Source organism: Scyliorhinus torazame, chromosome 11, assembly GCF_047496885.1.
Source record: "Scyliorhinus torazame isolate Kashiwa2021f chromosome 11, sScyTor2.1, whole genome shotgun sequence".
NCBI lineage: Eukaryota > Metazoa > Chordata > Chondrichthyes > Carcharhiniformes > Scyliorhinidae > Scyliorhinus > Scyliorhinus torazame.
In genome coordinates, this window is record NC_092717.1 from 46,787,213 (window position 1) to 46,799,259 (window position 12,047).

The 12,047-nt window shown below is 47.8% G+C and overlaps 1 protein-coding gene across 3 annotated transcripts in view; it reads right to left on the bottom strand.

Moving 5' to 3' along the window:
• Positions 1-6,272: 6,272 nt before the first annotated feature.
• LOC140385261 (uncharacterized) overlaps positions 6,273-12,047 on the bottom strand; it is a 217,884-nt gene continuing 212,109 nt past the window's right edge. For 2 of the 3 annotated variants that reach the window (XM_072467217.1, XM_072467216.1), the window contains exon 11: positions 6,273-7,275. In XM_072467217.1, the coding sequence (XP_072323318.1) occupies positions 7,108-7,275 (168 nt within the window). In that variant the 3' untranslated portion in view covers positions 6,273-7,107. The remainder of the gene's footprint in view (positions 7,276-12,047) is intronic. The other variant, XM_072467218.1, reaches the window with a different exon arrangement.

Genomic DNA, 12,047 nt, shown 5'->3' on the forward strand with positions numbered 1-12,047 from the left:
AGCGGGGAAGAAGCTGTTTTTGAACCTGTTAGTGCATGTTCTTGAACATTTGTATCTTCTGGAACAAGTTGGAAGAGAGAGAAACATGGGTGGGAGGGGTCTTAATTATGCTGCCCACTTTCCCAAGGCAGCAGGAGGTGTAGACAGAGTAAATGGATGGGAGGTGGGTTGGCGTGATGGACTGGGCTATGTTCATGACTCTGTAGTTTCGTATGGTCTTGGGCCGAGTAGTTGCCATACCAGGCTGTGATGCAGCCAGATAGGATGCTTTCTATGTAAAAATTGGTGAGAGTTAATGTGGACATGTTGAAATTCCTTAGTTTCCTGAGGAAGTATAGGCGCTGTTGTGCTTTCTGCGTCAGTGTCGGCGTGGGTGGACCAGTACAGATTGTTGTCGATGTGCACGCCTAGGAATTTGAAGCTGTCAACCATCTCGCCTCGGCATCACTGATGCAGACTAGCTCTGCTGCCTACGGCGCCGAGGACTTGGGTTTCACCTCCACAACCCAAAGGTGTGCAGGGTAGGTGGATTAGCCACGTTAAATTGCCTCTTAATTGGAAAAAAATTGGGTACTCTTAAACATTGATGCAGATAGGGGTGTGTATGATATGTTGCTTCCTGAAGTCAGTGACCAGCTGATGTTGTTGGAGAGATTGTTGTCATTACACCATGCCACTAGGTTCTCTATCTCCCTTCTGTACTCTGACTCATCGTTGTTCGAGTTCCGACCCACTACGGTTGTCATCGGCAAACCTGTAGGTGGAGTGAGAGCCACATAGTCATGTGTGTATAGGGAATATAGTAGGGGGCTAGGTAAGCAGCCTTGTGGGGTCCTGGTATTGAGGACTTTGGTGGAGGTGCTCTTTATCCTTACTGATTGTGGTCTATGGGTCAGGAAGTTGAGGATCCAGTTGGCGAGGAAGAAGCCAATCCTAGGCTCTGGAGCTTTCATATGAGCTTGGCTGGGATTATGGTGTTGAATTCGGAGCTGAAGTCAATGAATAGGAGTCTGGTGGAGGAGTCCTTGTTGTCGTGATGCTCCATGGATGAGTGTAGGGCCAGATAGATGGCGTCTGCTGTGGACTGGTTGTGGTGGTATGCAAATTGCAGTGGATCACGGCATTGTGGGAGTATGGAGTTGATGTGTCTCATGACCAATCTTTTGCATTCATAATGATTGATATCAATGCGGCTGGACGGTAGTGGTTGAGGCACGTTGCCTGGTTCTTCTTTGGGACCAGAATGATGGTGGTCTTCTTGAAGCAGGTTGGAACCTTGGAACGGAACAGGAAGTGTTTGAAGATGTCCGCAAACACACCCACCAGTTGGTCTACTTCGAATGGAGGTAGGGTACTTCATAGCTCAGTAGGAGTATCACTCTGAACCCATAGAACTCATAGAATTCCGAAAGTGCAGAAGGAGGCCATTCGGCCCATCAAGTCTACGCCAACCCCCTGAAAGAGCACCCTACCTAAGCCCAACCCCCACCCTAACCCTATAACCCCATCTAACCTGCACATCAGACATTAAGGGGAAATTTAACATGACCAATCCATCTAACCTGCACTTCTGCGCAGACGCAGGGAGGAAGTGCAAACTCCACATAGACAGTCACACAAGAGCAAAATTTAACCTGGGTCCCTGGCGCTGTGAAGCAGCAGTGCTAACCTCTGTGCCACCATGCAATCCATCAGGAGTTTTGTGAACCACATCAATAACAGGAGTAATACATTACTGTTGACATGTAATAATCTATTTAGACACTAGGGCGAGATTCTCCGACCCCCCGCCGGATCGGAGAATCGCAGGGGGCTGGCGTGAATCCCGCCCCCGCCTGTTGCCGAATTGTCTGGCACTGGATATTTGGTGGGGGTGGGAATCGCGCCGCGCCGGTTGGTGGGCCCCCCCCCGGCGATTCTCCGGCCCGGATGGGCCGAAGTCTCGCTGCTAGAATGCCTGTCCCGCCGGCGTGGATTAAACCACCTCTCTTACCGGTGGGACAAGGCAGCGCGGGCGGGCTCCGGGGTCCTGGGGGCGGGGGGGGCGCGGGCCAATCTGGCCCTGAGGGGTGCCCCCACGGTGGCCTGGCCCGCGATCGGGGCCCACCGATCCGCGGGCGGGCCTGTGCCGTGGGGGCACTCTTTTCCTTCCGCCTTCGCCATGGTCTCCACCATGGCGGAGGCGGAAGAGACCCCCTCCACTGCGCATGCGCGGGGATGTCGTGAGCGGCCGCTAATGATCCCGCGCATGCGCCGCCCGGCAATGTCATTTCCGCACCAGCTGGCGGGGCACCAAAGGCCTTTTCCGCCAGCTGGCAGGGCGAAAATCAGTCCGGCGCGGGCCTAGCCCCTCAAGGTTAGGGCTCGGCCCTCCAAGATGCAGAGGATTCCGCACCTTTGGGGCGGCGTGATGCCGGACTGATTTGCGCCGTTTTTGGCGCCGGTCTGCGGACATCGCGCCGATTACAGAGAATTTCGCCCTAGGTTTTTCTCATTTTACAATTCTGAATAGGGTAGAAATAAGGGGCTGGATTCTCCGCCGTCGGGATGCTCCATTTTGCCACCAGCCTGGGGGCTTCCGGACGGCGTGGGGCTGCCCCACAATGGGAAATCCCATTGAGCAGCCGGCGAAACGGAGCATCCCGCGGCATGCTGAACCAGGGACGAAATTCTCCGGTATTGGCGCGATGTCCGCCGACCGGCGCCAAAAACGGCGCAAATCAGTCCGGCATCGCGCCGCCCCAAACGTGCAGAATTCTCCGCATCTTGACCGGCCGAGCCCTAACCTTGAGGGGCTAGGCCCGCGCCGGACTGATTTCGGCCCCACCAGCTGGCGGGAAAGGCCTTTGGTGCCCCGCCAGCTGGCGTGGAAATGACATTGCCGGGCGGCGCATGCACGGGAGCGTCAGCGGCCACTCACGGCATCCCCGCGCATGCGCAGTGGAGGGGGTCTCTTCCGCCTCCGCCATGGTGGAGGCCGTGGCAAAGGCGGAAGGAAAAGAGTGCCCCCGCGGCACAGGCCCTCCCGTGGATCGGTGGGCCCCGATCGCGGGCCAGGCCACCGTGGGGGCGCCCCCCCCAGGACCCCGGAGTCCGCCCGGGCCGCCTTGTCCCGCCGGTAAGAGAGGTGGTTTAATCCACACCGGCGGGACAGGCATTCCAGCAGCGGGACTTCGGCCCATTCGGGCCGGAGAATCGCCCGGGGGGGCGCCAACTGGCGCGTCATGATTCCCGCCCCCGCCGAATCTCCGTGCCGAGATTTCGGCAACCGGCGGGGGCGGGATTCACGCCAGCCCCCGGCGATTCTCCGACCTGGCGGGGGGTCGGAGAATCCCGCCCCAGAAATCTGGTGCAGTGGGGCGGAGAAACCCACCCAAAGTGTAGATTACTCCTGCGAGTGATTGTGTCATATTAGAGCAGTGATAACTTTGTTGTCTTTAAGTGAGATCATGGATCAAGCCCTATATCAGGACATGAACATATAATTTAGGATAGGACAACAGTGCAGCACTGAGAGTGAGAACCCGTTTGCCTGTTCAGCTGTAAATAGAACTTGAGCAGGAGGATCTCCCTGTGTACTAGCCTACCTCTTAAATTCTGATAAAAAGCAATGCCCCAAAAAAGTCCTTTCTTCAAAAAAATGTCCCAACTTGGTAAATATTTCCAACACCCACACAACTGTGTTTTTGGTTTAAGATAAAAAACGTAAATTCTTTCAAAAATGGAAACAGATTTACAAACATCTTCTCTGAAAATTAATTATAAAGTTTATTTAATTCACAGGTATACTTCAAATAGCAGGATGTCATCATTTCAAAAATATTACTGTCAGCATGCCTCATTCCCAGGATGCCATACACGTGCAGCGGTTTATTGTTCCACCTAACAAAGGTCTAAAACAATGATGGCGTTACTTCAGTCAGACATTTTTCAAGTTCCATTTGTCTTCGGTTTTCTCCAAGGACCCAATTTGGAAATTATACCCAAATTGAGCTTGAAGATGTGTCTATTTAGCTTAGGTGAAATTGCATCCAAAATCCTGCGCAAACAATCGTTATTATCAAAAGTGCAGAGGTTACTGGAAGTCTGCAGAGGGATTTGGATAAGTTAAGTGAATGGGCTCGGGTCTGGCAGATGGAATACAATGTTGACAAATGTGAGGTTATCCATTTTGGTAGGAATAACAGCAAAAGGGATTATTATTTAAATGCTAAAATATTAAAACATGCTGCTGTGCAGAGAGATCTGGGTGTGCTAGTGCATGAGTCGCAAAAAGTTGGTTTACAGGTGCAACAGGTGATTAAGAAGGCAAATGGAATTTTGTCCTTCACTGCTAGAGGGATGGAGTTTAAGACTAGGGAGGTTATGCTGTAATTGTATAAGGTGTTAGTGAGGCCACACCTGGAGTATTGTGTTCAGTTTTGGTCTCCTTACTTGAGAAAGGACGTACTGGCGCTGGAGGGTGTGCAGAGGAGATTCACTAGGTTAATCCCAGAGCTGAAGGGGTTGGATTACGAGGAGAGGTTGAGTAGACTGGGACTGTACTCGTTGGAATTTAGAAGGATGAGGGGGGATCTTATAGAAACATATAAAATTATGAAGGAAAAGGATAGGATAGATGCGGGCAGGTTGTTTCCACTGACGGGGGAAAGCAGAATTAGGGGGCATAGCTTCAAAATAAGGGGAAGTAGATTTAGGACTGTGTTTAGGAGGAACTTCTTCACCCAAAGGGTTGTGAATCTATGGAATTTCTTGCCCAGTGAAGCAGTAGAGGCTCCTTCATTAAATGTTTTTAAGATAAAGATAGATAGTTTTTTGAAGGATAAAGGGATTACGGGAAAGTGGAGCTGAGTCCACAAAAGATCAGCCATGATCTCATTGAATGGCGGAGCAGGCTCGAGGGGCCAGATGGCCTACTTCTGCTCCTAGTTCTTATGTTCTTGTAGGTGAATGTAAAATCACCTACGGATTAATGCAATGAGCAAGACTAGAACAAAGTCACTGGCTTAAAGATGTTAGCCCTTCAAGATGTGGTCCTTCAGAATGAGGTTGGAGACTGCAAGGTAAGCAGCACGTATCTATTTTTCAAACTTTTAGATTAACTAGTTTAAATTACTCTGTAGGGCCCGTGGATTATTTTTAACTTTCCTTTTTCGCAGATGACTGACAGCATAGGCACCTGTGACAAGGTTTCCTGCAACAGGGCTTTCAATTCTGCCGAGGATTAAAGTTCTCTTCAATGATATTGAGGCTTGGCATATCAGAATAATTGGTTCCTCAGGAATGTGTGCAGTGAAAAGATGGGTTGTGGAATGTGGTACACAGTACCTCTGTGTGCCCAACAACTGAGGTTAAGTTCTGTAAATAAAATTGATGATATGACTAGATCAGGGAAGGTAAGAAATTCAGGAAGGGATTTCCAGTCTCTGTTTTTGGGGGGCAGGAATGGTAAGAGGGGCCAGAGAATCGAGCGGGAGTCCCAAAATGGCTTTTAAGCCTGCAGCACTTCCCACTCGATTGCCTCCGCAATGACTCAACGGAAATATCGACTTTAAAAATTGGAAACTCCATTTGCATTAATTTAAATAAGACTCTCAGGCGACTGTCCATTCAAGTCGGCAATCAAGACACGTCCCCCACGATGTGCATCTGATGAATAGAACCTGCCAGGCACACAGGTAAGTACAACCCCTAGTGGGGTCATGCTCGGGTTGCTGGCGGGGTGGGTGCCAGCATGACCGTCACAGGACCCGTCCCTTCCATTCCTTTCACAAAATGTTTGAAAATATAGCTGGCTGCCCTCTGCTTTTCTCCTCCAAGGCAACACTCTGGAAAAAAGAATCGAAAAAGTCCAGTCTCAGTCTCTCATACTTTCTGTCAAACCAATCTGCTAGGCAGTCAGATGAAACAAGCCAAGCTTCACCCTGCCCTAGGGTGGCACAGTGGTTAGCACTGCTGCATCACAGCGCCAGGGGCCCAGGTTCAATTCCGGCCTTGGGTGACTATGTGGAGTTTGCACTTTCTCCGTGTGTCTCCTCTGGGTGCTCCGGTTTCTTCCCACAGTCCAAAGATGCACAAGTTGGATTGGGCATGATAAATTGTCCCTCCAGTGTCCAAAGACGTGTAGGTTAGGTGGGGTTACGGGGTTAGGATGGGGAAGTGGGCTTGGTAGTGTGGTCTTTCAGAGGGTGAGTGCAGACTTGATGGGCCGAATGGCCTCCTTCTGCGCTGTAGGGATTCTATGTAAACTGTCTTTAAATGCAGAGACGTAGTTCTTTCAATTGCTTAAAATATTTATTTAATCTTTTGTTTTCCTGTCATTATAGGGCAACAATATGCAGAATGTCCATGAAACGTTGAAGACGATGTCCCAAACTGAGGAAAGTTCTTGCTTATCAGTGAGGCAGTACAAAGTAGACACAGAATTCTCACCCCATCTGATGTTCTGCAACTCCACACCTATCTGAGGAAGTAGGGCACCTCACTACCAGTTAGGGAAACCATTCTAACTCTCCAAGGAGCCCTAAAGAAGCACACTTGGAGAAAATTTGCGTTTTCCGGAGTTCAAGGTGACTAGTTTTGTGGACAGAAACTCATTTGGAAACAGGATTTAAAGTACGCACCTAAAAAAAAAATCACAAATAGTTGAATATTCTGAACCTCTGCATTATTACTTACCTCCACCCTTTTTTTTTACAATCTTTCAGGCAGCATTAGCTTGTTTGTGGCTAGATTGCACATATAACAAATCAGGAGGAAACTCCAGACTGTTAATAATAGGTGCATATTAAAATATAAATTATCATTCTGCCTCTGCAACAAGAGTAAACTTGTATATAGCTGCACAAGAGAACCCCACTTTCAAATTAAACTGCAAGAAATTCTGTATTTCATATGTGTTCTCTCGTTCGCTGACTCTCATTTTCCAATGGGCAATGTATAAGCGGACAACCCGGAGAAATCGTTTGCTAATTCATCCAACATTATCAAGCTTCTGTGTAATATCACCTTAGTGAATAAACTTCAATTATTGTCGATTTGTGGTGATATAGCAAAACATATAGAAGTCACTGAACATGGGTGAGTCGACAAAATTGTGTTGGAGAGTTACTGACTCTCTTGTTTGACTTTCCTTTTGCTGATTAGTTTCTTTAGCTGTTTTGCAACATCTTTAGGATTTCTGTAGATCATCCGTCTGTCTGTTCCTTTCATTTTGATCCATTTGGCGGAGGGATAACCTTGTGCAATGAACTGTTGCTGAAACTGGGTCACAACCTGCAGTAAATGTTAAAAAGAAACACAAGTTAAACAGGGGTTAACTATAACCAAGACAGAATAATCAACATGAAGAATTGGACTATAACAGCAATAAATCTAAAATCTAAGCTGACACAAAACTACAGATAATGGGGGTGTGTGGCAGGGGCACAAACTCATTCACACTGTTTTCTCGAGTTGCTGATGTGCTTCCACTGATATTATGATATAAACTGCATGGTATTAATATTCACATGAGCTGAAAACCTACGATGTATAATTTCCATTGACTATTAACATTCTTTTGACATGTTTCCAATCAGTAATATTCAATGTTAAACACTTGCATTTGCAAAAAATGCCTTTTCCCACAATGACTAAAATTGAACCTACAAGAAGTTTTCACAGATTTGCTGCACTTTCATCGTGCTGATACATCGTCAGAAGTCACATAAAAGTTTAACAAAAATTAAGGTGTCAATTTTAATTTGCTCCAAATATGGCGCACTAAACATTGCCTATTAGGCATTGTCAGTTTTTTTAAATTGTTATTTAAGCTGCCCAGTGAAACCAAGTTAAAAAGTAGTTTTTCAGTTTATCCAATAAACTGTTTTTAAAAGCAGAGTGTTAAACTTGCTAAACTTAAATAGACAAAGTAGAGTTTTTTCTCACATCACATTTGCTTCTTTTGCAAATCACTTTAAATTTGGGGTGCCCTTTCATTCTTGATCCTTTTACGAGCATGAACAGTTTCTCCCCATCTACTCTGTGCAGCCTCCTCATGACTTTAAACATCTCTATCAAATCTCCTTGTCATAACCCATGCGAGACCAACAGGGATGGATCAATTAGCCTCCCCGTGAGCTTTGTTGAGTATGAGCTTCCCCGCTGAGGGGCGGAAGGCCATCAGTGGAGTAAAAGCCGGCCTAGAACGAAAGCCGAGTTGGTGTAGTCCTGGCTGGGTCCTGGAGTGTACTGCATATATAGTTTACTGTGTAATAAAAGTTTTCTTTACGCCTCTCATTTGAACTCCTCTGTGGCCACCAAACTCCTCTTAGACTTCTTCTCTCAAAGGAGGACAGTTCCAATCTCGCCAATCTTTCTGCATAGCTGAAGTATCTCATCCCTGGAACCATTCTCGCAAATCTCTTCTGCACTCTCCAATGCGTTCACATCCTCCTTATAATGTGACGCCCAGAGGTGTATGCAATATTTTAGGTGAAGTCTAACGAGTGGCTTGTACAAGTTCAGCATAACCTCCTTGCTCTTCTATTCTATGCCCCTATTAACAAAGCCCAAAATACTATACATTTTATTAACTACTCTCTCCACCTTCAATGATCTATGCACCTATACATCCAAGTCCCTCTGCTCCTGCATCCTTTAAAAGTATTACCCTTATTTTTTACTGTCTCTTCATGTCCTTCCTACCAAAATGCATCATCTTACACTTCTCCACATGGAGTTTCATCTGCCACTTTCTGCCCACTCCGCCAACTTGTCTACATCCTTTTGAAGTTCTTTTTTTTTAGAAAATATTTTATTGAAGCATCTGTAATTTTCACAATTTAACATATTTGACATTTCTAAAACAACTGTGCGGGTCGACGCACAAAATACCCCCTAAAACACAACAAACAATAAACCACGTACCCCACTTCTCCCGCCCTATCCCCAATTACCCGTATACTAAATTCCCTGTCCTTATTTAATATTACCATGCCTCTTATTTTTCTCCCCCACCCCCCCTTTTTCCCTTTCCTCCTTACTGCTGACGTTCAGTTTTTGTTCAAGAAATCGAGGAACTGCTGCCAACTCCGGGCGAATCCCTGTATTGATCCTCTTAGAGCGAACTTGATTTTCTCCAGACTGAGAAACTCTACCATATCGCTGACCCACACTCCTGTTTTCGGAGGCTCCGAGTCCCTCCACCTCAGCAAGATCCGTCTCCGGGCCACCAGGGAGGAGAAGGCCAGGATATCGGCCTCCCTCTCCCCCCTTTGCCCCGGATCTTTCGACACCCCAAATATTGCTAATTCTGGACTCGGAGTTACCTTACCTTCCAGGACGTCAGACATAACATCTGCAAATCAATGCCAGAATTCCCTCAGTTTCGGACATGCCCAAAACATATGAACATGGTTTGCCGGGCTACCCCCACACCGCCCATATCTGTCCTCCACCTGCTGGAAGAACCTACTCATCCGAGCTACCGTCATGTGGGCCCTGTGCACTACCTTGAGCTGAACCAAGCTGAGTCTAGCACAGGACGAGGATGCATTTACCATTTTCAAGGCTTTTTCCCCACAGTTCAGTTCCCCTCCTAGCTCCTCTTCACCTCTCTGATAGGGGCCCCTTCCCACTCTAACAATTCCCTGTATATATCCAAAACCTTCCCACCTCCAACCCCTGTTTTTGACAGCACTTTATCCTGTAGTCCCCTCAGGGGGAGGCGAGGAAAGCCTGGGACCTGTCTCCATACAAAGTCCTGCACTTGAAGATACCGAAACCCGTTCCCACCCGGCAAATCAAACTCCACCTCTAATGTCTCCAAGGTCGGAAAGCCCTCCTGGATGAATAGATCCCCACACCTCTCAATCCCTGCCTGCTGCCATACCTTAAAGCCCCCATCCAGCCCCCCCCCCCCCCCCCGGGACAAATCGATGATTGTCACAGATCGGTGACCACACTGATCTCCAGTCTCATATGCTGCCTTCATTGTCCCCACACCCTCAGGGCTGCCACCACCACAGGACTTGTGGAGTACGGAGCTGGCAAGAACGGCAGGGGCGCCGTCAGTAAAGCCTCCAGACTCGTACCTTTGCAGGATGCTGCCTCCATCCGCTCCCAGACCGACCCCTCCCCCACTACCCACTTCTTGACCATCGATATGTTGGCAGCCCAGTAATAGTTAATAAAGCCCGGGAGAGCCAATCCCCCTTCCCCGCGGGCCTTTTCCAGGAGTGTCCTCTTTACTCTCGGGGTTTTACCCGCCCATATTAACCTCGATATCGCCAAATTCATACTTCTGAAAAAAGTCTTTGGGACAGAAATCGGGAGACACTGCAAAAAGAAAAGCAGTCTCGGAAGGACCGTCATCTTGAAATGAAAATCGCTTATTGTCACAAGTAGGCTTCAAATGAAGTTACTGTGAAAAGCCCCTAGTCGCCGCATTCCGGCGCCACCGTCTGAACCCTCTCGGCCAGTGGGAGCATGTCCCATCTACAAAAATCCCTTCTCATTTGATCCGCTGCTTTGCCCAAATTTAGCTTGTGAAGCTGCCCCCAATCCTTGGCCACTTGAATCCCCAGATACCTAAAACTCTTCCCAGCCACTTTAAAAGGTAGCTCCTTCAGCCTTCTTTCCTGCCCCCGTGCCTGAATCACGAACATCTCACATTTCCTTTTGAAGTTCTACACTGTCCTCTACACAGTTTACAATACTTCCCAAGTGTTGTGTCATCTTCAAACCTTGAAATTGTCCCCAAAAACTTAAATGTTCTGAGCTGGTCCATGATCATTGTTAGTTCTTGATTTTCCTGTTCCACTGATGGAATTCTTGGAGATGTCCATAATTTATTGCTGTGCTGGGCTTGTCTGACATCTTTGACAGACAAATGTACTTAAGGCTTCTACGGTAATTTACATTGAGAGCCACAATCACCAGCAATCTGTCACTTGATGCTGGAATCAACACCTGTATTGAAAAGGCTGTAGCCATTATGCCCATGATGAGTAAGAAAGTTTGAAACAACAATGTGACTGAGAACACCAAACTGCGAGTCAACAAGCCTGTGTTCTCAGTACATTCCTCTACATTAGTGAGAGGACTACGTATGCTAGGCTGGAAAAAAGGCTGAAGAGTTTCTGCTGCTTCGGATGTATTCTTGGCAGGACTTGGCCACCAACTCAGAGGTCCTGGACCATCAGCAGGCATCGCTAAGCCAATGACACCTGCACTGGCTCAGCCACGTTCATTGGATGAATGACAGTTGTACACCTTTCTCTATGGCGAACTGGCCACTGGGTAACAATCTCTTGGGTGTCCATACCTCTGCTACAAAGAGGCCAGCAAGCGGGATACAAAGATTGTGGACACTGACATGGACAACTGGGAAACAGTCGGTGTTGACCGTGACCTCTGTAGGTTGACTGCTTGGAAGAGCAGAAACCAAAAGCACAGCTGGCCAAGAAGAGGGCCCAGAGAAAAAAGAGACCAGAGACTGGCATGTCAGAGTGGGGATCCTAAACCACACCAGATGATATTTTAGGGTTGACCAGGGCTTAAACCATCATCTTACTTGACAGAAAGGCTGCCACCATAGATCATTTACTACTCAGAAGAAAGCTATTTGGCACATCGAGTCTACGCCAACTCTCTTTACAGCAATTCAGTCAGTCCCATTCCGCTGCTCCCACCGTCTAGCCCGCAAGTTTCTTTCCACTAAATGTCCCATCCAATTTCCTGTTCATATGATTGACCTTCTATGCATCCACGTGGCAGTCAGTTCTAGGTCATCACTATTCAGTGTAAAAAAACATTCTTGCTGACAAACCGCATCTCTCTGTCCCCCCCCCCCCCCGCCTCCCGGACTTGCCAAAACATTATATTAGTGCCCCCTAGTTCAGGGGTTCCCAAGCTCTGGGTTGCGATCTCCGATGGGATTGTAGGGCAAAACTCTGGTACGAGTTCCAAGCCAGCAATTGCCATGAAACCCGCACCGAGTTTGACAGCTGCGAAGGCCCCTTTAAATGTTTGGGCTTTTCTTTTTGCTGGGCATGACTTAATCA